Below are 26,521 nucleotides of genomic sequence, written 5' to 3'. Positions count from 1 at the left end.
TTTTCCAGTCGGGCAACATCATGGCGGTGGCTTACATATAACAAGGAGGTTAACCGCATTCCGCTGGCCATGCACGAAGTGTCAAACTCTGTCTTAGACAGAGCGGAATCATTGCTCCCTATTGGCAATTCACATACCAGTTGTGAACACATGAGAGGTGGATCATCTCAGCAGTCAATCTGTCCATCCAAGAGACTGGTTTCTCAATAAGGACATTTTATCGATCACTCAGTGATCAAATGGGGCTTACAGTACATAGGTCTGATGGCCTCTCACTTAAATCTCTCTTCCAGGCTATTGTGCAAGATCCAAAAGCCAACATAATAGACGCTTTTGGTATGTCCATGGGAGTTTTATCTAGCATACCAGTTATTACTCGGATCAAACAGGAGTCAACGTCAGTAATATTAATTGCTCCAGCCTGGCCCCGCAGGACTTGGTATGCAGATCTAGTCCCGATGTCGTCTTCTCTCCATGACTTCTGAGACAAGACCTTTTTGTTTTAAGGTCCTCTTTCCATCAGGATCTCTAAATTTAAAAGCGTGGAGTGTGAATGCCTAGTTTTGAGACCTAGAAGTTTCTCATATTCAGTCATTGCAACCCTGTTGCAGGCCAGAAATGCTGTGACACAAAAGATTTTGCAGGATTTTGATGGCATATATTGAATGGTGTTCTTCCATAGTGTTTTCTTGGTATTCCTTTAGGATTCTTAGAAACCTTCAGTTTTTGCTGGATGGCCTTGACAAGGGTTTGTCCGCTAAATTTCTAAAAGGTCAAATTTCTGCTTCATCTGTTCTTTTTCATAGGATGTTGGCTAAACTTACTGAGGTTCAGACTTTTATCCAGGTGTTAGAATTATGCCAGCTGTGAAACCTATTCCTCCACCCTGGAGTCAGAATCTAGCTCTCTGAACTGAACGAATGCATTCCATTGATTTATACTGTTATCTTGGAAAATACTCTTCCTATTAGCAATATATTCAGCAAGTAGAGTTTGAGTTGTCAACCTTGTCTTATTCTCTATAATCATTCACATTGAGATAAGGCTGTAGCTTGCACTAAAATATAGTTTTCTTCCTAAACTAGTTTCTATGGTAAATACCAATCCAGAGATGTGGTGTTCCTTAATTGTGTTTAGATTCTGCTATCACTAAGTAGCGCATATTCCATAATCTTGATGTAGTCAGCGCTTTGAAATTCTATCTCCAAGCTACTAAAGATTTTAGTCAAACTTCATTTTATTTCACTACTCCAGGACTCTAAAGGGGCAGAAAGCTACTAAGGTAGCTTTGGCCTCTTGGCTCAAAGAAGTGATTCACAAGGCTTGATAATTTGGAAATAAAGTAGTGCGCTAGAGTCTCAAATATCAAACACCTTACAAAAAACAGATCCTTCTATCTGTTCAAATATAGTAAATGCAATAAAACTGATAGAAAGGGCGCTGAGAGCTAAAGATATCATTATACTCAGTCTTTACATATATTTGTAAAAAAACCCCCCAAAAAACATTCCTCTGTAGATGCACTTAGAAAATATTGGGACGTCTCCCCTAATTGCGTGTGTACACAATGGCCCCTATTTATCATGGTCTGGCGGACCTGATCCGACACTGCGGATCAGATCCGCCAGACCTCGCTGAATACGGCGAGCAATACGCTCACTGTATTCGGCATTGCACCAGCAGCTCACAAGAGCTGCTGGTGCAACGCCACCCACTGCTGACTCGCGGCCAGCAGGGGGGTGTCAATCAACCCGATCATACTCTATCGGGTTGATTTCCAGCGATGTGTGTCCGCCTGTTCAGAGCAGCCGGACAGGTTATGGAGCAGCAGTCTTTGTGACCGCTGCTTTATAACTGCTGTTTCTGGCGAGCCTGCAGGCTCGCCAGAAACACGGGGCATCAAGCTCCAATCGGAGCTTGATAAATATGCCCCAATATATTGAATCAATGAGGATAGAGCCAAGAAGCCACACATTTTAGTTTAAGAGGCAACAAGTGCAGTAAAAAAGCAACAGTCTCGTTACTATTTTCCAGTTTAAGCAGCAACAGTCTAGTTACTAATATTCAGTTAGAAGTATCCATTAGGCCAGAGGATCCCTTTAAAGTAGTAACTAGTTGGCAATTGATGTCAGGAGCAAACAGATATGTGGTGTAAGCATCTTTTCGGATACAAGAACCATCACGCCTTCTTTACAGAAAGACAAGTCAGAGTGTCACCCGCTTCGTCAAACGCCATCGGTCACGTGGGGTGAACTCGCGTTTGTGGAAAAACCAACTAAGCCAATACACTCCTTCAGAACTACCCAGTGGCATAGGAGCCCAGAGATTGCATAGTCCAATCAACCGATTGGAGGTAACTTTATCCTTAAAGTATTAGCATTGACACGTCTGTAAAAGTGTTCTTAGGTGGTATACTGAAAGACAATCTATGAAGAGAAAAGACAGAAGCGCCACATGGCCCAATATTGTTTGATCCGGAATTAGTAGATCTTAAAGTAATGAGTAAACTCACGTTTAGTAGAGCACCTCAGTTAGTGCTATATATACGGTCTGGGATCTATTCGGTCACCCAGAAGACCAACTTCCTGCACAGGAGCTGATGTCTGTATAGGCAGAAGGGAGACACAGGTGCCAATATGGCCTAGTATTGCTAGTGCAAAGGTGTCAATACAAGCAAAGAGAAGAATAATACATGCCTCTATAGCACCACAAGAGGTGCTTTACACTTTGTGAGTATTATTCTTCTCTTTGCTTGTATTGACACCTTTGCACCAGCAATACTAGGCCATATTGGCACCTGTGTCTCCCTTCTGCCTATACAGACATCAGCTCCTGTGCAGGAAGTTGGTCTTCTGGGTGACCGAATAGATCCCAGACCGTATATATAGCACTAACTGAGGTGCTCTACTAAACGTGAGTTTACTCATTACTTTAAGATCTACTAATTCCGGATCAAACAATATTGGGCCATGTGGCGCTTCTGTCTTTTTTCTCTTCATAGATTGCCGATCCTGGCCTGGATCATCACAGATAGCTGCCTCCCATCTCAATAGAGACTTTCACTTTATTATCACTGTGTTTGTATTGGTTGTTTATTATTTGTATTACTCTGTATCACATTGTTATTGATTAACACTGTATAACATTGCACATTGTATGATTTATCACTCTTAAACCACATTGATACTGGTTTATACAGCATATCGCTTTGATTTATCACTTAAGTATTATTTAGATTTGTTAATATTAATCTTTAATATTTAGCTATAAGTATAGAATTATTTGGTCACATCTCTTCTCTCACACTTAGGGCGCCCCCTCTCTCTTTCTTTTTTGATCACAAGAATATACTTAAAGACGCTGCTTACACCACATCTATTTGCTCTTGACATCAATTGCCAACTAGTTACTACTTTAAGACCCTCTGGCCTAATGGATACTTCTAACTGAATATTAGTAACGAGACTGTTGCTGCTTAAACTGGAAAATAGTAATGAGATTGTTGCTTTTTTACTGCACTTGTTGCCTCTTTAAACTACATTTGTTGCTTCTTGGCTCTATCCTCATTGATTCAATATATTTTTCAAGTGCATTTATAGATGAATGAATGCTTTTTATTAAATAATTTTATGTGTAAAAATCTGAGTATTTTCTAAGTGCATCTACAGAGGAATGAAGTGTTTTTTTTAACAAATAGATCTCTATGTAAAGACTGAGTATATTGATATCTTTAGCTGTCAGCGCCCTTACTATCGGTTTTTATTGCATGATTCACAAGGCTTACTAGGTGGTGGAAAAATTGCCCCCTAAGCATATTACAGCTCTTTCTGCAAGAGCAGTTGCAACATCTTGTTTAAAAAAAAAAAAAAAAAAAAAAATTATATCTGGAGCATATTTGCAAAGCTACAACATGGTCTTCTCTGCATACTCTATCAAATGTTATCGCTTTGTTGTTTTGCTTTTTCGCAAGCAGCTTCTGGCTGGAAAGTCCTTCAGGCTGCAGTGTCTGCTAAATAGGAACTTGCAGAAAATTTTTCCACCCTTTCCTTAACATAGACCATCTGCTTGGGTATTAATTCATGTTATGGAGGACTGTAGACCATCATTCTGAAAGAAAATAATTTATCAGGTAAGCATATATTTTAGTTAAAAAAAATAAATAAAAAAAATAAACAAAATAAATGTGTGTGATTTGCCTGTCCCCCAGAATGAAAGGACCTTTCTCAGCCAATCATAACCCTGTACATATGATTGTATTTTTTTTTATATGCAAGCACATATTAAATACTGTCATACAATAATATCCACTATGATTTTGCTTATGAGCAGCAGCATTTTATAATTCACCTCTGAGAATACCTAGCTGGGGTAGTGTGTGGTGAGGTTAAATGGTAGTGCCTAAAAGTCCATAACCATTTTAGCTCCGGGATCTCTGAAAAGAAGGGGAACAATACATTTTCAGAGGTAATTTATAACAAAAGGTAGGATATTTAGATGGAAATATCTGTTGTATTTCCATTAACCTTTTTACAGACATATGTTTTTAATATCAGTTTTAATGATTAAAGGGACACTGAACTCAAATTTTTTCTTTTGTAATTCAGAAAGAGCATGCAATTTTAAGCATCTTTCTAATTTATTCCTATTAATTTTTCTTTGTTCTCTTGCTATCATTATTTGAAAAAAGGCATCTAAGCTTTTTTTTTTTTTGGTTTCAGTACTCTGGACAGCACTTTAATTGGTGGATGAATTTATCCACCAATCAGCAAGGACAACCCAGGTTGTTCACCAAAAATGGGCCGGCATCTGAACTTAGATTCTTGCATTTCAAATAAAGATACCAAGATAATGAAGAAAATTTGATAATATGAGTAAATTAGAAAGTTGCTTAAAATTTCATGCTCAATCTGAATCACGAAAGAAATTTTTTGGGTACAGGGTCCCTTTAAGCGTTGCTCTTGGATGAGTTAACATTCTAAAGTTATGCAGTACTGCTTAATTGCAGTTTAATAGATAACGAAGAACATTTTGTTCCTGAGTATTTTTTTTTTTTTTAAACTTTTTTTTATTTATTTCTTCTCTGTCTGCCCCTTCTTATCTGCTGCCCTTTATATGCCCATGCTCTTCCCACTTATAGATTGAAGCAAGACTAAATGCTGCTGTTGCTTGGAGGACGTCTTTATAACCATTAAAGTTTCCCTTATTTGCTACTATGTTATATTATAGGTCATTGAATTGGTGAAAAAATATGGCACTAAGCACTGGACATTAATTGCTAAGCAACTGAAAGGAAGAATGGGAAAGCAGTGCCGCGAACGTTGGCACAACCACCTTAACCCAGAAGTGAAAAAGTCCTCTTGGACAGAAGAGGAGGACAGAATCATCTATCAAGCACACAAAGTTTTAGGCAACCGCTGGGCAGAGATTGCTAAATTGCTGCCTGGGAGGTATGTAAAAGATTGGGAGTAGAATGTTGACTCATTTTATTGTGACGGTATGCACTACTGAGGAAAACTTTTACGACAATGACGCACATCAGAACTCAAAAGGTTGTTGTGTGTTTTTTTTTTTCTATGTATATTTTATTAGACAAGCAGCTAACATACTGGACTGTATAATTAAACACTATACACCTAGAAACACTACTCAGTGTAGTCACCTTGGCCATGTTTTCCTGGACCGCTATGAGTTATGCATTCTGCAGGGTTGTGCAGGGAATATGAATAGTGCTACTGGACAGTCCTATGGATGTACCTCACTGCACACTGTGCAGTATGTGTAACTCATAGTTGTCTCTTTAATTTGCTTATAATACTGGTATGCATCTCTCCTGCTTCCTTTATCTGCCTGGTTGCCCCTCGGTTTCCCTTTTAATTTGCTTATAATACACTGGTATGCATCTCTCCTGCTGTCTGAATTTGATATTTTTTTTGTTAGATTTGTTATCAGTTCCTTTGTACAATATCTGTGCTTCCCAGCCATTTGTCTCCCCACAATCTAATTTGCAAGTGTGTGTAACTCCAGTCTCCTAACTAGTCTGCCTGTGCACAGCTGCCTTGAATCAAATCATTACAACTTGTAATCGGACTGCTACAAATAGATGAACACTTGGCTCTATGAAGCCTTGGCTCTTTGTGTCCTGTGATTCTAAGTGCCCTGTGTTACAAGTGGCCGAGTTAAGAACTGGATGTATAAACTGGAAGGGGAAACTGCAGTCCCACTAACAGGTAAAACTTACTAGCTATACACCTGCACAATGCTTTCCATGTCTTCTGCTATTTCTGTCTGCCCTTTTCCTAAAAATCACTGCCCTTCCCTGTAGCAACAATGACCCCCACACTATCCTTATCTCAACCTCACTCCTCTCATCCCCTATGCTGTCCTCTCATGAACTACTTTTATCTCCTTGGAAATACTTCCCCATCTAACTCTCCTGTGTCTAATCATACCCACTCCTACAAGTCCTCCTCTCACCTGTCACTCACACTCCTACTGCTTGCTGCTGGTGACATCTCTCCTAACCCTGGCCAAGAAGCAATCACCACACTTTTACGCTCTCTGTCCCCCACTACAAAAACTCTAGGTCAAGCAATCCTAACAATCTCATCTCTATTAACCCACAGTGCTTGTGCTCTTTGGAATGCTCGCTTTGTCTGTAACAAACTTACAATTGTTCATGACCTGTTTGTTTCAAACACCTTCAATCTTCTAGCAATTACTGAAACCTGGTTATCCTCTTCTGACACTGCTTCCATTGCTGCTCTCACACACGGTGGTCTCCACTCTAGCCACACACCTAGGCCAGGTGAGAGACATGGTGGCGATGTTGGAATCTTACTCTCCTGCTCCTTTTAGCACCTGCAGCCTCATCCATCTCTCTCCTTTTCCTCCTTTTGAAGTTCACTACCTCTGACTATTCTCCCCCCCCCCCTCTCCCTCAGGGAGGCAGTTATCTATCTCCCCCCTGGACCAACCTCCCAATTCCTTGATAACTTTGCTACCTGGCTTTCTCACTTTCTATCTAAAAATACACCTGCTTTAATCCTGGGGGACTTCAAGATCCCCATCGATAACCCATCTGCCTCTAAGCTTCTTTCACTCACAAACTCCTTTGGTCTCTCACAATCCACCCTACTCACCGCGACGGACACTATTGATCTAGTATTCTCCTACCTCTGCTCTCTCTCCGACGCCATCTGTCGTCCATTGCCCATCTCAGACCACCATCTGCTCACCTTTAAGCTTAATATACAGGCTAAACCTACTTCTCCCCCTCACCCCCGCACCTGTAGAAATCTGCACACTATGGATCCTCTAAAACTCTCCAACCTTATTCAAAAACATCTCCCCCACTCTTCCACAATATCCTGCCCTGACCTTGCTACAACCCACTATAACAATACTCTCTCCTGGACACTTTTGCTCCTCCCCAAATGCGCAAAACCCCACGTCGTCCGCTCCAACCCTGGCACTCTAAGCAAACACGCTACCTGCAAAAATGCTCCCGTGCTGCTGATCGTGCCTGGAGGAAATCCCGCTTTGTATCAGATTTCCTCCACTATAAGTTCATTCTTCTTACTCCTCTGCCCTTCACTTAGCCATGCAAACCTACTACTTTTCTCTTATATCTACTCACTCCTCAAACCCTAAACGTCTCTTCTCCATTTTAAACTCTCCATTATCCACCTGCACCACCCCCTTCATCTGCCTTTAGTGCTCAAGACCTGGCAGACTACTTTTTCAACCAAACAATTGCCATCCAAAGTAATATCCCAACACAAGATTGCAACCTTCCATCTCGATCCCTGGCAACCTCCTCCACCACTCTCAGCACCTTTCCCCCTACCACTCTCAGCACCTCCCCCCCCCCCCCCTACCACTGAGAATGAAGTGAGTTCCCTATTGTCTTCACACCTCACTACCTGCCCACTTGACCCTATCCCTTCACATCTAATACCTTCTCTGTCTTCTACCCTCACTCCAGCTCTTACTCACATATTCAACCTATCCCTTACTACCGGTTCATTTCCATCTTCCTTCAAACATGCAAAGGTCACCCCCATCCTCAAAAAAACCCTTCCCCGACCCCAATTCTCCTGCAAACTACTGCCCCATATCACTGCTTCCACTAGCTTCAAAAGTCCTGGAAAAACTAGTCTTCGATCGCTTAACCCACTTCTTGTCCTCCAACTCACTGCTTGACCCCTTGTAATCTGGCTTCCGTTCCCAACACTCAACTGAGATTGCCCTTACTAATCTTCTTTCTGCTAAAAAAAACAGCCACTACTCAATACTTATCTTACTTGATCTGTCTGCTGCCTTTGACACCGTTGACCATCCCCCTTCTCCCACGTACTCTCAACTCCCTTGGGCTCTCTGACACTGCCCTTTCCTGGATCCACTCTTATCTCTATCATAGGTCCTTTTCGGTCTCCTTTGCTGGCGACTCCTCTCCATTGCCTCTGTCTGTTGGAGTACCTCAAGGCTCTGTTCTGGGTCCTCTACTCTTCTCTATTTATACATCCTCACTGGGTAAACTTATCGTAGCTATGGCTTAAACTACCATCTCTATGCTGATGATACTCAGTTCTACCTATCCACCCCTTCACTCTCTCCATCTGTCCTTTCTCACATCAGTGTCTGCTTATATGGCATTTCTTCTTGGGTGGCCTCTCACCATCTAAAAATCAATATGTCCAAGACTGAGCTCCTTCTAATCCCTCCCCCCCCCCCCTCTAATTCTACCCCGGTTCCTAACTTTTCAATCACTGCTGGTGACACCACTATCTCCCCATCACCGCAAGTCCGCTGCCTAGGAGTTACACTTGACTCCGATCTGTCCTTCATACCCCACATCCAGTTGCTCTCTTCCTCCTGTCGCAACCACCTACGCAATATCTCCAAAATTTGTCCGTTTCTGAGTGCTGAAACTACTAAACCGCTAATCCACTCCCTAGTAATCTCACGACTTGACTACTGTAATAACCTACTAACTGGCCTACCTCTCTCCCGCCTCTTCAATCCATCCTAAATGCCTCTGCTAGGCTATTCCACCTCTCCCGACGCTTTGTATCTGCTGCTCCTCTCTGCGAGTCCCTTCACTGGCTACCCATCCACAGCAAAATTAAAAATTCTCATCCTGACCTACAAAGCCCTTACCAACGCAGCCCCCCCTACCTGTCTTCACTCATCAACAAATATACTCCAGCCCGCCCCCTAAGATCCAACAATGACCTGCTCCTTGCATCTTCTACCATCACCTCCTCCCATGCTAAACTACAGGACTTCTCTTGTGCGGCACCAACCATCTGGAATGTACTTCCTAGAGCTGTCACTCTCCCCTAACTTTTTTTCCTCCTTTAAACGCTCCCCATAGACCTTTCTTTTCATGGAAGCCAAATCAGTAACCAATGAATTCCACTTGCCTAAATGCTGCCCCATCTAACTCCACACTAACATCATTCTCACCTTTGCAGTCCCCAACTCCTGTTTCTCACCCTCTTACCATCTAGATTGTAAATTCCAACGGGAACAGGGCCCTCAATCCCCCCCTGTATTTGTTAAACTTTGTCTTGGGTCTTTTATATTGTACTGCACTTTTATCTTTGTACCCATGGACAGCGCTGCGGAATCTGTTGGCACTTTTATAAATAAATAATAATAAATAATAATCCTGGAAAACATGGCCAAAGTGGCAACCCTAACCATACCCCTGGCTACTCCACTTTTTTGGATATTTATAAGAATACCTTTACACAAATAGTATTCATTTATTTTATTTCTGTCTTCTAAATTGACAAATACAGGTATATATTCCTAAATACGGAATTCCATAAACCAGTTATTCTAAAATCCAAACCTTTTAATTAATATTTAAAAAAAAAAAATACAATCTTTGATGGTACTATCTGTACAAAAGTGTTAAATATAAAACTACCTTTTAGGTTGCATGTATAAGCTGTATTATGACATGTATGTATTGCCGCCCTAAAAGACATAAGATAGTGGTTCCATCTCCTCTCCAAAATGTCCCATTTTAAAAATGCAAATAACCTTACCATCTAAAGGGGAGGAGAGTCCACGGCTTCATTAATTACAGTTGGGAATTAAGAACCTGGCCACCAGGAGGAGGCAGACACCCCAGCCAAAGGCTTAAATACCTCCCCACTTCACTCATCCCCCAGTCATTCTTTGCCTTTCGTCACAGGAGGACGGCAGAGAAGTGCCGAAGATCGGAGTAGTCTCTTATCGAGGGTAGTACTCTTCACATTGTGACTGGAGTTTTAAGTAGTCCGGTCAGCCTCTCAGTGAGAGCCCTTGGCGAAAGTTAGAGTCCGGAGATGCAGGGTGAGTTTCTGTGAAACAATCCCGACTCTCATTAACGGCTCCACAAACAATCAGCGTTGACTAGTTTCGCATCCTGCTTTTTACACTCAAGTCTGTCAGAAGCGAGGCTACTAGCCTGTCACACTTGAAGGGCCGTGTTCCTGTTCCACGGCGTAGATTCTGGTAAGATTGTTTCATTTTTTTACATAACATGGAAGACAGTGTCAGTGTGACGCCTTTTATCTTTGCAGAATCAAGGGTTAATATTCCTGGAAAGGGGATTATTGATCGCGGGGGGGGGGGGTATACATGCTATTGTTTGTGTCATTGCTGTGTTATATGCAAGATGAGGCTCTGGCAATGTGTGGAACTTTCAGGTGACTTAAGGGAGGATTACACAGCTTTTTTTTTTTTTTTTGGCGCTTTTTTTCCTTAGGCAGGGGCGGTCCTGCCAGACATTCCATGTGACCCGGTGTGGTTATCTCTCTTCCTCTGTTGATCGGCGGCCCAGGAGATGAAACGGTTTCTGTAGTCCAGGTTATAGGAGGTGGTGAGTGCCCCAGCCTTTGGAGGTTATAAAGGTGCCTATTAAGTTAATCTAGTCCGTAATAACAGCGCAAGTGTTAGAGGGTTCATCCCTCTTTAACAAGGTCTCATTCCTGTGTTTATTGTGAGGAGGTTCTGGTAGAACATCCTGCTAAACTATGTTCCACGTGCCTTAATAAAGTTACGACATTTAAAAGTAAACGGATGTCTAGTACTACTGAGTCGTCCACCTCTGAGGGTTCCCTGTCCCGTGAGGTACGTTCCCTGCATTCATCTCCAATTGCACATACAGCGCCCCAGAGTCCCCAACCATTACTCCTGCGGGAGAAATTTGTTGGCTGTCAGATTTTGCAGATCAACTGCAAACGGCGGTATCTAAAGTGATCCATGCCTTACCACGATCTGCTAAGTGCAAGCGTAGGGCGTATCATGGTGGCCTGGCCCAGGGCTTGTCTATGCCTATGGCAATATCAGAGGCGTTATATGATGAGGCCCACTTTTTGCTGAAGCAAGTGCTTGCTACTCTGAAGGTTCCGGAACCGAAGCTTCCGGAGGAACCTGCGATTACTAAACTTAATAAGGTATATGAGGACAGGGTGGTGCCTCTGGCCTTCCTGGTTCCTGTTAAGATGGCTAATATTAAGAATGAATGGGACCGATTAGGTTCTTTTCCCCTTCTTCCTTTTAAGAAACTGTTCCCCGTTCTGGACTCTCAGCTTGAGCTGTGGGGTACTGTCCCTAAGGTGGATAGTGCTATCTCCATGCTCGCGGACGACTAATCCCCTCGAGGATAGTTCATCGTTTAAAAAGCGCATGGATAAAAAGTTTGAAAACATGTTAAGGAAGATGTTTCAACACAGTTTGTTTTTCAGCCACGGTTGCCGGAGCTGCGACATGTTGGTGTAAATCCCTGTGTGAAATGGTCGAGGGGGAGATTTCCATTGACGAGATACAGGATAAGATTAAGGTGATGAAGGTCGCCAATTCTTTAATCTGTGATGCCAAGAAGCAAATTATTCGCCTGAACGCTAAGGTGTCAGGTTTTTCCGTTTTTAGCTCACAGGGATCTGTGGCTAAAGTCTTGGTCTGTGGACATGACCTGTAAGTCGAGGCTGTTGTCCCTGCCTTTTCAAGGAAAGATTCTGTTCAGTCCAGGATTGGATTCGATCTTATCCACGGTTACAGGAGGCAAGGGGGCTTTCCTACCACAGGATAAGAAGGCTTAGCTTAAAGAATCTACTTTTCCTCCCTTTCGTGCGGACAAGGTCCAGCGCCAGCAGCCCGCCGCGAAAGCAAACCCGTCCAAGTGAACTTTCCTCCTGTCAAACCTGTCTTCAAGACCGGAAAAGAGAGAGGCATTTCTAGAGTGTGTGAGGGATCTCTCCTCTCTGTGTTATCGTACCAGTACCCCAAGCAGAAAGGGGTCTAGGGTACTATTCAAATCTTTTTGTGGTTCCAAAGGAGGGGGGTACGTTCTGCCCGATTCTGGACTTAAAGTGCTTAAACAAGTTTCAGAGTGTTCCATCGTTCAAAATGGAAGCGATCAGATCTATTTTGCCCCTAGTTCAAGAGGGACAGTTCATGACAACTATAAACTTGAAGGATGCTTACCTTCATGTGCCAATTCACAGGGGCCACTTCAAGTTCCTAAGATTTGCGTTTCTGGACCAACACTTTTGTGGCCCTCCCCTTTGGTTTGGCGATGGCCCCAAGAGTGTTCACGAAGGTTCTGGGGGCGCTACTTGCAGTGGCCAGAGGCATTGCTGTGACGCCCTATCTGGATGACATCCTAGTCCAGGCGCCGTCACTCAGTCATGCAGAGGATCATTCGAGGGCTCTTCTTTTGCTCCAATCTAACGGTTGGAAGATCAACTCAGGAAAGAGTTCCCTGGTTTCCAGCAACAGGGTGGAGTTCATGGGCACGATAATAGACTCTGTCCATGAAAATATTTCTCACAGACCATCAACGCAGGAAGATTGCGTCCTCTTGTCTTGCCCTTCAGTTCTCCTCAAGCCGCTCAGTGTATAGAGGTGATCGGACTCATGGTTTCCAGCATAGACGTCATTCCATTCGCCAGGTTCCATCTCAGACCTCTTCAATTGTGCATGTTGAGACAGTGGAACGGCGATCATTCAGATCTATCACAGCAGATATCCATGGATGCTCGGACTCAGAGCTCCCTCTCTTGGTGGATCCGTCCGGAGCAACTGTCCATGGGGACATCCTTGAGACAGTCCTGGGAGATTGTGACCACAGACGTGAGTCTGGCAGGATGGGGAGCTGTTTGGGGTGCCAGGATGGCACAAGGAAAATGGACCCGGGAGGAGTCTCTCCTTCCGATTAAATATTCTGGAACTCCAAGCAATCTACAATGCTCTGAAGGCATGGCCTCCTCTGGGGTCGTTCAGCTTCATCAGATTCCAGACAGACAACATTACCTCGGTGGCTTACATCAACCATCAAGGGGGTACAAGGAGCTCCCTAGCCATGAGGGAGGTGTCTCAGATCTTGGAGTGGGCGGAGTCCCACAGCTGCTGCTCTAAGCGATTTACATTCCAGGTGTGGACAACTGGGAAGCAGATTTTCTGAGCAGCCAATCCTTCATTCCGGGGAATGGTCTCTCTACCCCAAAGTGTTTGCAGAGATTTGTCTCGGGTGAGGATCGCATGAGATGGAGCTCATTGTGTCCTGACTCAATTGCAAGCTACCCAGATACGGGTCGAGGTCCAGGGATCCCCAGGCAGGGCTGATAGATGCCTTGGGGGTTCAGCCTAGCTTACATTTTTCCACCGTTGCCACTACTATCTCGTGTAGTGGCACGGATCAAACAGTAGCAAGCTTCGGCTATTCTGATTGCTCCATCGTGGCCGTGGAGGATGTAGTTTGCGGATCTGATGGTGATGTCATCCTATCTGCCGTGGAGGTTAACCTGTCACAGGGATTTGCAGGAACAGGGTCCTTTTCAACACCAAAATCTCGATTGAACGCCTAGTCTTGGCCTAGAGGCTTTTCTGAAAGTGTGATTGATACGCTAATTCAGGCAAGGAAGCCAGTCACTAGTCGCATCTACCATAAGGTGTGGAGGACTTACTTGTCCTGGTATGAGAAGCATGGATATCCTTGGCCTAAGGTGAAGGTATCCAGGATTCTGTCCTTTCTCCAAGAGGGTTTGGAGAAGGGTCTTGCAGCCAGTTCCTTAAAGGGACAGGTTTTGTCAGTCTTGTTGCATAGGAGACTCGCTAAGCTCCCTGTCTAGAATCAGGCCTGTCTTTAGGCAGTCTGCTACTCCATGGAGCTTAAACTTGGTCCTTAAAGTATTGCAGAGGGTTCTGTTTGAGGGTTCCTATGCACTCCATTGGCATTAAGATTCTGTCCTGGAAAGTTTATTTTCCTGTTGGCCATTGCATCGGCACACAGAGTATCTGAAGTGGCTGCCTTGCAATGTGAGCATCCTTATCTGGTTTTTCATGCGGATAAGGCTGTGTTCCGCACTGATTTGGGGTTTCTTCCCAAGGTGGTGTCTAACCGTAACATCAATCAGGGAATAGTTGTTCCTTCATGTCCTAACCCCCCTTCTTCTAAGGAGAGGTTAGTTCATAACCTGGATGTGGTTCGTGCATTAAAGTTCTATCTTGAGGCTTCAAAGGATTTCAGACAATCTACATCTCTTTTTGTGGTGTATTCAGGAAAGCGCAAGGGGCAGAAAGCCTCTTCTACTTTGTCCTTTTGTTTGAGGAGCTTGATTCGCTTGGCCTATGAGACAGCGTGAGCCTCCTCAGAGGATCACGGCTCATTCAACTAGAACTGTGGCTTCTTCTTGGGCCTTCAAGAATGAGGCCTCTATGGAGCAAATTTGTAAGGCGGCTACATGGTCCTCCTTACACACTTTTACAAAGTTTTACAAATTTGAAGTTCTTGTTTCTGCGGAAGCTGTTTTTGGGTGAGAGGTTTTGCAGGCTGTGGTGCCCTCAGATTAGTCCGCCTTTTACCCTCCCAGTTTCATTCAGTGTTCTCTAAAGCTTGGGTATATGTTCCCTACAGTAATGAATGAAGCCATGGACTCTCCTCCCCTTTTAGATGGAAAACATTAAATTATGCTTACCTGATCATTTAATTTCCATCGAGGAGAGTCCACGGCTCCCACCCGTATCTCCGATGAGCAGACCTAAATTTACACAAATAAACCTTAAAAAGCTAATTTTCATACATTTTTTACACTGCAGTTGGTAAAAAAAGCAATTGTAAACACATTAAGGGAAAAACTATTTTACAGTATACTGTCCCTTTAATCTTCTGGCACCATTTATCCCCTAATGTTTCTCCTTCTATTCCTTGTTCTCTCGGCAGAATGACTGGGGATGAGGGAAGTGGGGGATGTATTTTAAGCCTTTGGCTGAGGTGTCTTTTGCCTCCTCCTGGTGGCCAGGCTCTTAACTCCCAACAGTAATGAATGAAGCCGTGGACTCTTCCCTCAATGGAAATGAAATTATCATGTAAGCATAATTAGTTTTAATGATGCCAAGCCATTTAGAATAAAGGGTTTTCTACCTGTAAATGTGTTATCCTTTATCACAGGGTTGACAAATCAGTTGTATGTTTAATAAAGCACTGTATACTTTGCATTTTTATTTGAATTAGAGTATAGGTGGAATAATCAGCTGATCAATAACCATTATTTCTCCAACATAGGTGTGTCCGGTCCACGGCGTCATCCTTACTTGTGGGATATTCTCTTCCCCAACAGGAAATGGCAAAGAGCCCAGCAAAGCTGGTCACATGATCCCTCCTAGGCTCCGCCTTCCCCAGTCATTCTCTTTGCCGTTGCACAGGCAACATCTCCACGGAGATGGCTCAGAGTTTTTTGGTGTTTAAATGTAGTTTTTATTCTTCTATCAAGAGTTTGTTATTTTAAAATAGTGCTGGTATGTACTATTTACTCTGAAACAGAAAAGAGATGAAGATTTCTGTTTGTAAGAGGAAAATGATTTTAGCAACCGTTACTAAAATCGATGGCTGTTTCCACACAGGACTGTTGAGAGGAATTAACTTCAGTTGGGGGAAACAGTGAGCAGACTTTGGCTGCTTGAGGTATGACACATTTCTAACAAGACTTGGTAATGCTGGAAGCTGTCATTTTCCCTATGGGATCCGGTAAGCCATTTTCTTAATTTTCAATATAAGAATAAAAGGGCTTTACAAGGGCTTTAAAGACTGGTAGACATTTTTCTGGGCCAAAACGATTACTTTATAAGCATATTTAATGGTTTATAACTTTGGAGAGTTATTTTAATCTTGGGAATTTTATTAAAAAAAACGTCAGGCACTGTATTGGACACCTTTTTCACTGGGGGCCTTTTCTAGTCCTAGGCAGAGCCTCATTTTCGCGCCACTAATGCGCAGTTGTTTTTGAGAAGCAAGGCATGCAGATGCATGTGTGAGGAGCTCAGATCCACTGAAAAAGCTTATTGAAGGCGTCATTTGGTATCGTATTCCCCTCTGGGCTTGGTTGGGTCTCAGCAAAGCAGATACCAGGGACTGTATAGGGGTTAAATGTAAAAACGGCTCCGGTTCCGTTATTTTAAGAGCTAAAGCTTTCAAATTTGGTGTGCAATACTTTTAAGGCTTTACGACACTGGTGAAATTTTGGTGAATTTTGAACATTTCCTTCATACTTTTGCGTATATTCAGTAAAAAAGAGTGTTCAGTTTAAAATTTAAAGAGACAGTAACGGTTTTATTTTAAAACGTTTTTTGTGCTTTATCAAGTTTATGCCTATTAACATGTCTGAACTATCAGACGATGTTCTGTATGTTCGGAAGCCAAGGTTCCTCTCCATTTAAATATATGTGATGAATGTGACAAACAAAGTAGGGACAATGATGCCACTGATAATAATGTTGCCCAAAATGATTCCTTAAGTGAGGGGAGTAAGCATGGTACTGCATCATCTCCTTCTATGTCTACACCAGTCTTGCCCACTCAGGAGGTCCCTAGTGAATCTAGTGCGCCAATCCTCCTTACTATGCAACAATTAACGGCTGTAATGGATAATTCTATTAAAAACATTTTAGCCAAAATGCCCACTTATCAGCGAAAGCGCGACTGCTCTGTTTTAGATACTGAAGAGCATGAGGACGCTGATGATAATGGTTCTGACATGCCCTTACACCAGTCTGAAGGGGCTAGGGAGGTTTTGTCTGAGGGAGAAATTTCAGATTCAGGAAAAATTTCTCAACAAGCTGAACCTGACGTTATTACATTTAAATTTAAATTGGAACATCTCCGCGCTCTGCTTAAGGAGGTGTTATCTACTCTGGATGATTGTGACAATTTGGTCATTCCAGAGAAATTATGTAAGATGGACAGGTTCCTAGAGGTCCCGGTGCCCCCCGAAGCTTTTCCTATACCCAAGCGGGTGGCGGACATTGTAAATAAAGAATGGGAAAGGCCCGGCATACCTTTTGTCCCTCCCCCTATATTTAAGAAATTTCTCAAGGTCCCATCGTTCAAGATGGAAACCATTCGGACAATTCTTCCTACCATCCAGGAAGGTCAATTCATGACCACGGTGGATTTAAAGGATGCGTATCTACATATTCCTATCCACAAGGAACATCATCGGTTCCTAAGATTCGCCTTTCTGGACAAGCATTACCAGTTTGTGGCACTTCCATTCGGAACTAGCCACTGCTCCAAGAATTTTCACAAAGGTACTAGGGTCCCTTCTAGCGGTGCTAAGGCCAAGGGGCATTGCAGTAGTACCCTACTTGGACGACATACTGATTCAAGCGTCGTCTCTACCACAAGCAAAGGCTCATACGGATATTGTCCTAGCCTTTCTCAGATCTCACTGGTGGAAAGTGAACGTAGAAAAAAGTTCTCTATTCCCGTCAACAAGAGTTCCCTTCTTGGGAACAATAATAGACTCCTTGGAAATGAAGATTTTTCTGACAGAAGCCAGAAAATCAAAACTTCTAAGCTCTTGTCAAGTACTTCATTCTGTTCTTCTTCCTTCCATAGCGCAGTGCATGGAAGTAATAGGTTTGATGGTTGCGGCAATGGACATAGTTCCTTTTGCGCGAATTCATCTAAGACCATTACAACTGTGCATGCTCAGACAGTGGAATGGGGATTATACAGATTTGTCCCCGACGATCCAAGTAGATCAGAGGACCAGAGATTCACTCCGTTGGTGGCTGACCCTGGACAACCTGTCCCAAGGGATGAGCTTCAGAAGACCAGAGTGGGTCATTGTAACGACCGACGCCAGCCTGGTGGGCTGGGGCGCGGTCTGGAAACACCTGAAGGCTCAGGGTCTATGGTCTCGGGAAGAATCTCTTCTCCCGATAAACATTCTGGAACTGAGAGCGATATTCAATGCTCTCAAGGCTTGGCCTCAACTAGCAAAGGCCAAATTCATAAGGTTTCAATCAGACAACATGACGACTGTTGCATATATCAACCATCAGGGGGGAACAAGGAGTTCCCTGGCGATGGAAGAAGTGACCAAAGTAATTCAATGGGCGGAGCTTCACTCCTGCCACTTGTCTGCAATCCACATCCCACGAGTGGAAAATTGGGAAGCGGATTTTCTGAGTCGTCAGACATTTCATCCGGGGGAGTGGGAACTCCATCCGGAAATCTTTGCCCAACTAACTCAATTATGGGGCATTCCAGACATGGATCTGATGGCGTCTCGTCAGAACTTCAAGGTTCCTTGCTACGGGTCCAGATCCAGGGATCCCAAGGCGACTCTAGTAGATGCACTAGTAGCGCCCTGGACCTTCAACCTAGCTTATGTGTTCCCACCGTTTCCTCTCATTCCCAGGCTGGTAGCCAGGATCAATCAAGAGAGGGCTTCAGTGATCTTGATAGCTCCTGCGTGGCCACGCAGAACTTGGTATGCAGACCTGGTGAATATGTCATCGGCTCCACCATGGAAGCTACCTTTGAGACGGGACCTTCTTGTTCAAGGTCCGTTCGAACATCCGAATCTGGCATCACTCCAACTGACTGCTTGGAGATTGAACGCTTGATTTTATCAAAGCGTGGGTTCTCAGATTCTGTCATTGATACTTATTCAGGCTAGAAAGCCTGTAACTGGGAAAATTTACCATAAAGTATGGATGAAATATATCTGTTGGTGCGAATCGAAAGGATTCCCATGGAACAGGGTAAAAATTCCTAAGATTCTATCCTTTCTACAAGAGGGTTTGGAGAAAGGATTATCTGCAAGTTCTTTGAAGGGACAGATTTCTGCTTTATCTGTTTTACTTCACAAGAAGCTGGCGGCTGTGCCAGATGTTCAGGCTTTTGTTCAGGCTCTGGTTAGAATCAAGCCTGTTTACAAGCCTTTGACTCCTCCTTGGAGTCTCCATTTAGTTCTTTCAGTTCTTCAAGGGGTTCCGTTTGAACCCTTACATTCCGTAGATATTAAGTTATTATCTTGGAAAGTTTTATTTTTGGTTGCTATTTCTTCTGCTAGAAGAGTTTCAGAGTTATCTGCTCTGCAGTGTTCTCCTCCTTATCTGGTGTTCCATGCAGATAAGGTGGTTTTGCGTACTAAACCTGGTTTTCTTCCGAAAGTTGTTTCTAATAAAAATATTAACCAGGAGATAGTCGTGCCTTCTTTGTGTCCGAATCCAGTTTCAAAGAAGGAACGTTTGTTGCACAATTTGGATGTAGTTCGTGCTCTAAAATTCTATTTAGAGGCTACAAAGGATTTCAGACAAACATCTTCCTTGTTTGTTGTTTATTCTGGTAAAAGGAGAGGTCATAAAGCAACTTCTACCTCTCTCTCTTTTTGGCTTAAAAGCATCATCAGATTGGCTTATGAGACTGCCGGACGGCAGCCTCCTGAAAGAATCACAGCTCATTCCACTAGGGCTGTGGCTTCCACATGGGCCTTCAAGAACGAGGCTTCTGTTGATCAGATATGTAAGGCAGCGACTTGGTCTTCACTGCACACTTTTACTAAATTTTACAAGTTTGATACTTTTGCTTCTTCTGAGGCTATTTTTGGGAGAAAGGTTTTGCAAACCGTGGTGCCTTCCATCTAGGTGACCTGATTTGCTCCCTCCCATCATCCGTGTCCTAAAGCTTTGGTATTGGTTCCCACAAGTAAGGATGACGCAGTGGACCGGACATACCTATGTTGGAGAAAACAGAATTTATGTTTACCTGATAAATTACTTTCTCCAACGGTGTGTCCGGTCCACGGCCCGCCCTGGTTTTTTAATCAGGTCTGATGATTTAATTTCTCTAACTACAGTCACCACGGTATCATATGATTTCTCCTATGCAAATATTCCTCCTTTACGTCGGTCGAATGACTGACTGGGGAAGGCGGAGCCTAGGAGGGATCATGTGACCAGCTTTGCTGGGCTCTTTGCCATTTCCTGTTGGGGAAGAGAATATCCCACAAGTAACGATGACGCCGTGGACCGGACACACCGTTGGAGAAAGTAATTTATCAGGTAAACATAAATTCTGTTTTTTATCCTGTGCTTACCCATCCTCTGAGAATGGGAATTGGAAAACACTGGTCTAGAATTCTTTTACCAAAACATTTTAAACAAAATGTCTTAAAGGGCCAGTAAACCCACCAAATGTTATATAATCCTGCGCAAGTGCAGAATTATAGAACAGGTTAGTGCCATGTTTCTAGATCAAAGTATGTCACAGATTTTTTTCCTACAAAAAATGTATTTTACAAACCGCCGCTCCTGGCTCTACTGAGCGGGTCTGTTTTTTTCTAAGCGCTCGCTCCCGCTCTTAATTTAGAAACAGTGCAGAATTATATAACATTAGGTTAGCGCCATGTTTCTAAAATCAAGAGCTGGAGCGAACTACATTCATTTTAATGGTGCAATCAGGACGGCTGTGACTAGACAGCGTGCCTGATGCGCTTAGAAAAAAACAGACCCGCTCAGTAGAGCCAGGAGCGGCAGTTTGTAAAATACATTTTTGTAGGAAAATATCTGCACTATGTGCAGAATTATATAACATTTGGTGGGTTAACTGGCCCTTTAAATTAGCCTATGTGAATATGCAACAATTGAAATTGCCATATATTTTCATCAATTAACTTACAGAAGAAAAGCACATATTTCAGATGCCCAACTCTGCTACATATAGTTTTGTTTCACAAGAATGATGGTTTAAAGTGAATGTACATTTTCATGAATAAGTGCCCTGTTTAAAAAAAATAAAAAAAAAAATATTAAAAATAGGGGCACTTTCATTCATACATTGCAGTGATTTTGTTAAAATACTTACCTTTTTCTTCTTCGATCCCCGCCAGCTTCTCATGTTCTACTTAGCTCAGCAATGACGAATGTCTTCCTCCTATCACGGCGTGGCCTCAGGAAATGTTTCCTCTGGGGGGAAGCCATGATTGGAGGATGCTGGATTTGTCATTTCTGACGCAAGTACAGAGGTGCTGTGGGCAGGGAGATCACTGGTCCAACTTGGAAGAAGAAAAAGGTAAGTACTTTAACAAAACCGCTGAAATATAAACTTTCATGAATGAAAGTGCCCGTTAATAGTATTTTTAAAAACCGGGCACTTATTTATGAAAATTTACATTCACTTTAAGCAAACTGATATATTACCCTTCTCATTGTGTTCTGTCATTTTCTTCCCATCATAAGCCTCTTACAGCTACTGTCAGTGGGGGTCCATAATAACTTAAACCTAAAAAGAAGAAAAAAATCATGATTGGATAATACAGCATGCAACTTTAAAATTTACTTCCATCTACTTTGCTTTGTCCTGTTGGTATCCTTTGTTGAAAAGCATACCTAGGTAGGCTCAGAGCAGCACAGTTAGGTGGCTGCACATATATGCCTCTAATCGGTGGCTTACCTGAAGTGGCTTTAAAGCACTGTGTATTTGGAAAGAACCAAGCACCATGGATTATTGGCTCAGTTCTGACATTACTAAGGGGAAACAATTCTCCAACATTGTTGTTCAATGGCATTCTTACTACTTAGTATTTTCCCTGCAATAAGAAAATTAGCTCACTAACTAGCTTGTTCCAAACTAGCATTTGACTGACGATTGTCACTTCTAGATATTGTGTTCTGCATATCTACAGGTTAAATAGTGTTTAAATTAGGGCTGCACAATTAACCGCATATGCGTTTTTAAACAGATTATCCGCCGCAATTTAAAAACCTGCAAAAGTGTACGATTTTTAGCCCCGCCCAGAAGTGACATCACTCGCTCCATGTGAATAGGCTTAGCGGCGACTGAAGAGAAGATCCTGAGCGCACACGTGACAGGTCTCTCCCTCTGAGCAGTAAGCGTTCCTGGGATGGTCCCGGGGAGGAGGGGTGGGACAGACTGAGAAAGAGGTTTGTAGCATGAGAGTGGCCCATCGGAATTTAGCACCGACACAACGGCTTTTTCATTACAGGCGGTGCTGTGGGATCATGATACTAACTGTTCTGTCACTACAGTTCCTGTGAGCCCCACGTCTTCACATCTGAGGGAAAATATTAACTTGTTCTAATGTTTAAAATGCACTAGGGTCCCTGGGAGGCAGCTGAAAGGCTAAAGCACTAAAAGTATACGCATGGAAAATAAAAATGCACCTCATGTTTTTATTGAAGTGTTAGCAAGTGTCATACGTAATACATTGTTTATATATCACTTAGCAGCTTTATTATGCACTGTGTTTTAATTTGAAATACTATTTTCTAAGCTGCCTCCCAGGGACCTGAGTGCATTTTAAACATTAGAACAAGTTAATATTTTCCCTCAGATGTGAAGACGTGGGGCTCACAGGAAATGTAGTGACAGAACAGGAAGTATCATGATCCCACAGCACCGCCTGTAATGAAAAACATAATTTATGTAAGAACTTACCTGACAAATTCATTTCTTTCATATTGGCGAGAGTCCATGAGCTAGTGACGTATGGGATATACAATCCTACCAGGAGGGGCAAAGTTTCCCAAACCTCAAAATGCCTATAAATACACCCCTCACCACACCCACAATTCAGTTTAATGAATAGCCAAGTAGTGGGGTGATAAAGAAAGGAGTAAAAAGCATCAACAAAGGAATTTGGAAATAATTGTTCTTTATACAAAAAAATCATAATCACCATAAAAAAAGGGTGGGCCTCATGGACTCTTGTCAATATGAAAGAAATTAATTTATCAGTTAAGTTCTTACATAAATTGTTTTCTTTCATGTAATTGACAAGAGTCCATGAGCTAGTGATGTATGGGATATCAAATACCCAAGATGTGGAACTCCACGCAAGAGTCACTAGAGAGGGAGGGATAAAAATAAACAGCCATATGCTGAAAAAATAATCCACAACCCAAAATATGTTATTCTCATGAAGAAAAGAAAAAAACTTAAAACATCAGCAGAAGAATCAAACGGCTGCCTGAAGAACTTTTCTACAAAAAACTGCTTCAGAAGAAGCAAATACATCTAAACAGTAGAATTTAGTAAATGTATGCAAAGAGGACCAAGTCGCTGCTTTGCAAATCTGATCAACTGAAGCTTCATTCTTAAAAGCCCACGAAGTGGAGACTAATCTAGTAGAATGAGCTGTAATTCTCTGAGGCAGGGCTTGACCCGACTCCAAATAAGCTTGATGAATCAAAAGCTTTAACCAAGAAGCCAAAGAAATAGCAGAGTCCTTCTGACCTTTCCTAGGACCAGAATATATAACAAATAGACTAGAAGGCTTCCTGAAATCTTTAGTAGCTTCAACATATTTCAAAGCTCTTACCACATCCAAAGAATGTAAGGATCTTTCCAAAGGATTTTTAGGATTAGGACACAAGGAAGGGACAACAATTTCTCTACTAATGTTTGAATTCACAACCTTGGGTAAAAACTTAAATGACGTCCGCAAAACCACCTTATCCTGATGAAAAATCAGAAAAGCAGACTCACAAAGAGCAGAAAGCTCAAACTCTTCTAGCAGAAGGGATAGCCAAAAGAAACAACACTTTCCAAGAAAGCAGTTTAATGTCCAAAGAGTGCATAGGCTCAAATGGAGGAGCCTGTAACGCCCTCAAAACCAAATTAAAACTCAGAGGAGAATTTTATTTAATTACAGGCTTAATTCGAACTAAAGCCTGTACAAAACAATGAATATCAGGAAGATTAGCAATCTTTCTGTGAAATAAAAACAGAGCAGAGATTTGTCCCTTAAAGGAACTTGCAGACAAACCCCTATCCAAACCATCCTGGAGAAACTGTAAAATTCTAGGAATTCTAAAAGGAATGCCAAGAGAATTTATGAGAAGAACACCATGAATTGTAAGTCTTCCAAACTCTATAATCTTCCTAGAGACAGATTTATGAGCTTGTAACATAGTATTAATTACTGAGTTAGAGAAAACTCTATGACTTGGTACTAAGCGTTCAATTTCCATACCTTCAAATTTAATGATTTGAGATCATGATGGAAAAACGGACCTTGACACAGTAGGTCCGGCCTTAACGGAAGTGGCCAAGGTTGGCAACTGGACATCCGAACAAGATCCGCATACCAAAACCTGTGGGGCCATGCTGGATCCACCAGCAACACATGATGATCTTGGAGATCACTCTCGGAAGAACTAGAGGCGGGAAGATATAAGCAGGTTGATAACACCAAGGAAGTGTCAGCGTATCCACTGCTGCCGCCTGAGAATCCCTGGACCTGGACAGGTATCTGGGAAGTTTCTTGTTCAGATGAGAGGCCATCAGATCTATTTCTGGAAGACCCCACATCTGAACAATCTGAGAAAACACATCCGGATGGAGAGACCACTCCCCTGGATGTAAAGTCTGACGGCTGAGATAATTAGTCTCCCAATTGTCTACATCTGGGATATGATCCGCAGAAATTAGACACAAGCAGGATTCCGCCCAAATAAGTATCCGAGATACTTCTTTCATAGCTAGGGGACTGGGAGTCCCACCCTGATTGACATATGCCACCGTTGTGATATTGTCTGTCTGAAAACAAATGAATGGTTCTCCAACAGAGGCCAAAACTGAAGAGCTCTGATAATTGCATGGAGTTCTAAAATATTGATTGGTAATCTCGCCTCTTGAGATTTCCAAACCCTTTGTGCTGTCAGAGATCCCCAGACAGCTCCCCAACCTGAAAGACTTGCATCTGTTGTGATCACAGTCCAGGTTGGCCGAACAAAAGAGGCCCCTTGAACTAAACGCTGGTGATTTAACCACCACGTCAGAGTGTCGAACATTGGGATTTAAGGATATTAATTGTGATAACTTTGTATAATCCTGGCACCATTGATTCAACATACAAAGCTGTAGAGGTCTCATGTGAAAACTAGCAAAAGGAATTGCGTCCGATGCTGCAGTCATGAGGCCTAAAACTTCCATGCACATAGCCACTAAAGGGAATGACTGAGACTAAAGGTGCCGACATGCTGCAACCAATTTCAAACGTCTCTTGTCTGTTAGATTGTGTCCATGACTCTGTCTCTATCTGGAAACCTAAAAAGGTGACCCTTGTCTGAGGAATCAAAAACATTTTTGGTAAATTGATCCTCCAACCATGTTTTCGAAGAAACAACACTAGTTGATTTGTGTGAGATTCTGCAGAACGTAACGACTGAGCTAGTACCAAGATATCATCCAAATAAGGAAACACTGCAATACCCTGTTCTCTTATTACAGAGAGTAGGGCACCCCGAACCTTTGAAATGGTTCTTGGAGCTGTTGCTAGGTCAAATGGAAGAGCAACAAATTGGTAATGCTTGTCTAGAAAAGAGAATCTGAGGAACTGATAATGTTCTGGATGAATCGGAATATGAAGGTAAGCATCCTGCAAGTCTACTGTAGACATATAATGTCCTTGCTGAACAAAAGGCAGAATAGTCCTTATAGTTACCATCTTTGAAAGTTGGTACTCTTACATAACGATTCAAAATTTTCAGATCCAGAACTGGTCTGAATGAATTTTCTTTCTTTGGGACAATGAATAGATTTGAATAAAACCACAGGCATTGTTCCTGAAAAGGAACCGGCATGATTACCCCCTGAAGACTCCAGATTACCCCTACCAGCTGTGCCGGAATGAGGGCCGCACCTTCATGCGGACTTAGGGGCTGACTTTGGTTTCTTGAAAGGCTTGGATTTATTCCAATTTGAGGAAGGCTTCCAATTGGAAACCGATTCCTTGGGGGAAGTATTATGTTTTTGTTCCTTATCTTGACGAAAGGAATGAGAACGATTAGAAGTCTTAGATTTACCCTTAGGTTTTTTATCCTGAGGCAAAAATACTCCTTTCCCCCAGTAACAGTTGAAATAATAGAATCCAACTGAGAACCAAATAAATTATTACCTTGGAAAGAAAGAGATAATAATCTAGACTTGGATGTCATCAGCATTCCAAGATTTAAGCCACAAAGCTCTTCTAGCTAAAACAGCTGAAGACATGGATCTAACATCAATTTCAATATCAAAAATGGCATCACAAATAAAATGATTAGCATGTTGCAGTAAGCGAACAATGCTAGATATGTCGGAATCCAATTCTTGTTGTGCTAAATTCTTCAACCAAAAAGTTGATGCAGCTGCAACATCAGCCAAAGTAATTGCAGACCGAAGAAGATGACCTGAATATAAATAGGCTTTCCTTAGATAAGATTCAAGCTT

The 26,521-nt window shown here is 42.5% G+C and overlaps 1 protein-coding gene across 1 annotated transcript in view; it reads left to right on the top strand.

Moving 5' to 3' along the window:
- The window catches only part of MYBL2 (MYB proto-oncogene like 2), a 214,011-nt gene that overhangs the window by 45,207 nt on the left and 142,283 nt on the right, over window positions 1-26,521 (top strand). The window contains exon 5 of the mRNA XM_053716325.1: window positions 5,227-5,447. Coding sequence (XP_053572300.1) covers window positions 5,227-5,447 — 221 coding nt within the window. The remainder of the gene's footprint in view (window positions 1-5,226; window positions 5,448-26,521) is intronic.

The sequence above is a fragment of the Bombina bombina genome, chromosome 1 (genome assembly GCF_027579735.1).
Source record: "Bombina bombina isolate aBomBom1 chromosome 1, aBomBom1.pri, whole genome shotgun sequence".
Taxonomy (NCBI): Eukaryota; Metazoa; Chordata; class Amphibia; order Anura; family Bombinatoridae; genus Bombina; species Bombina bombina.
The sequence above is the reverse complement of the archived record's forward strand: the minus strand, read 5'-3'. Positions and strand labels throughout refer to the sequence as shown.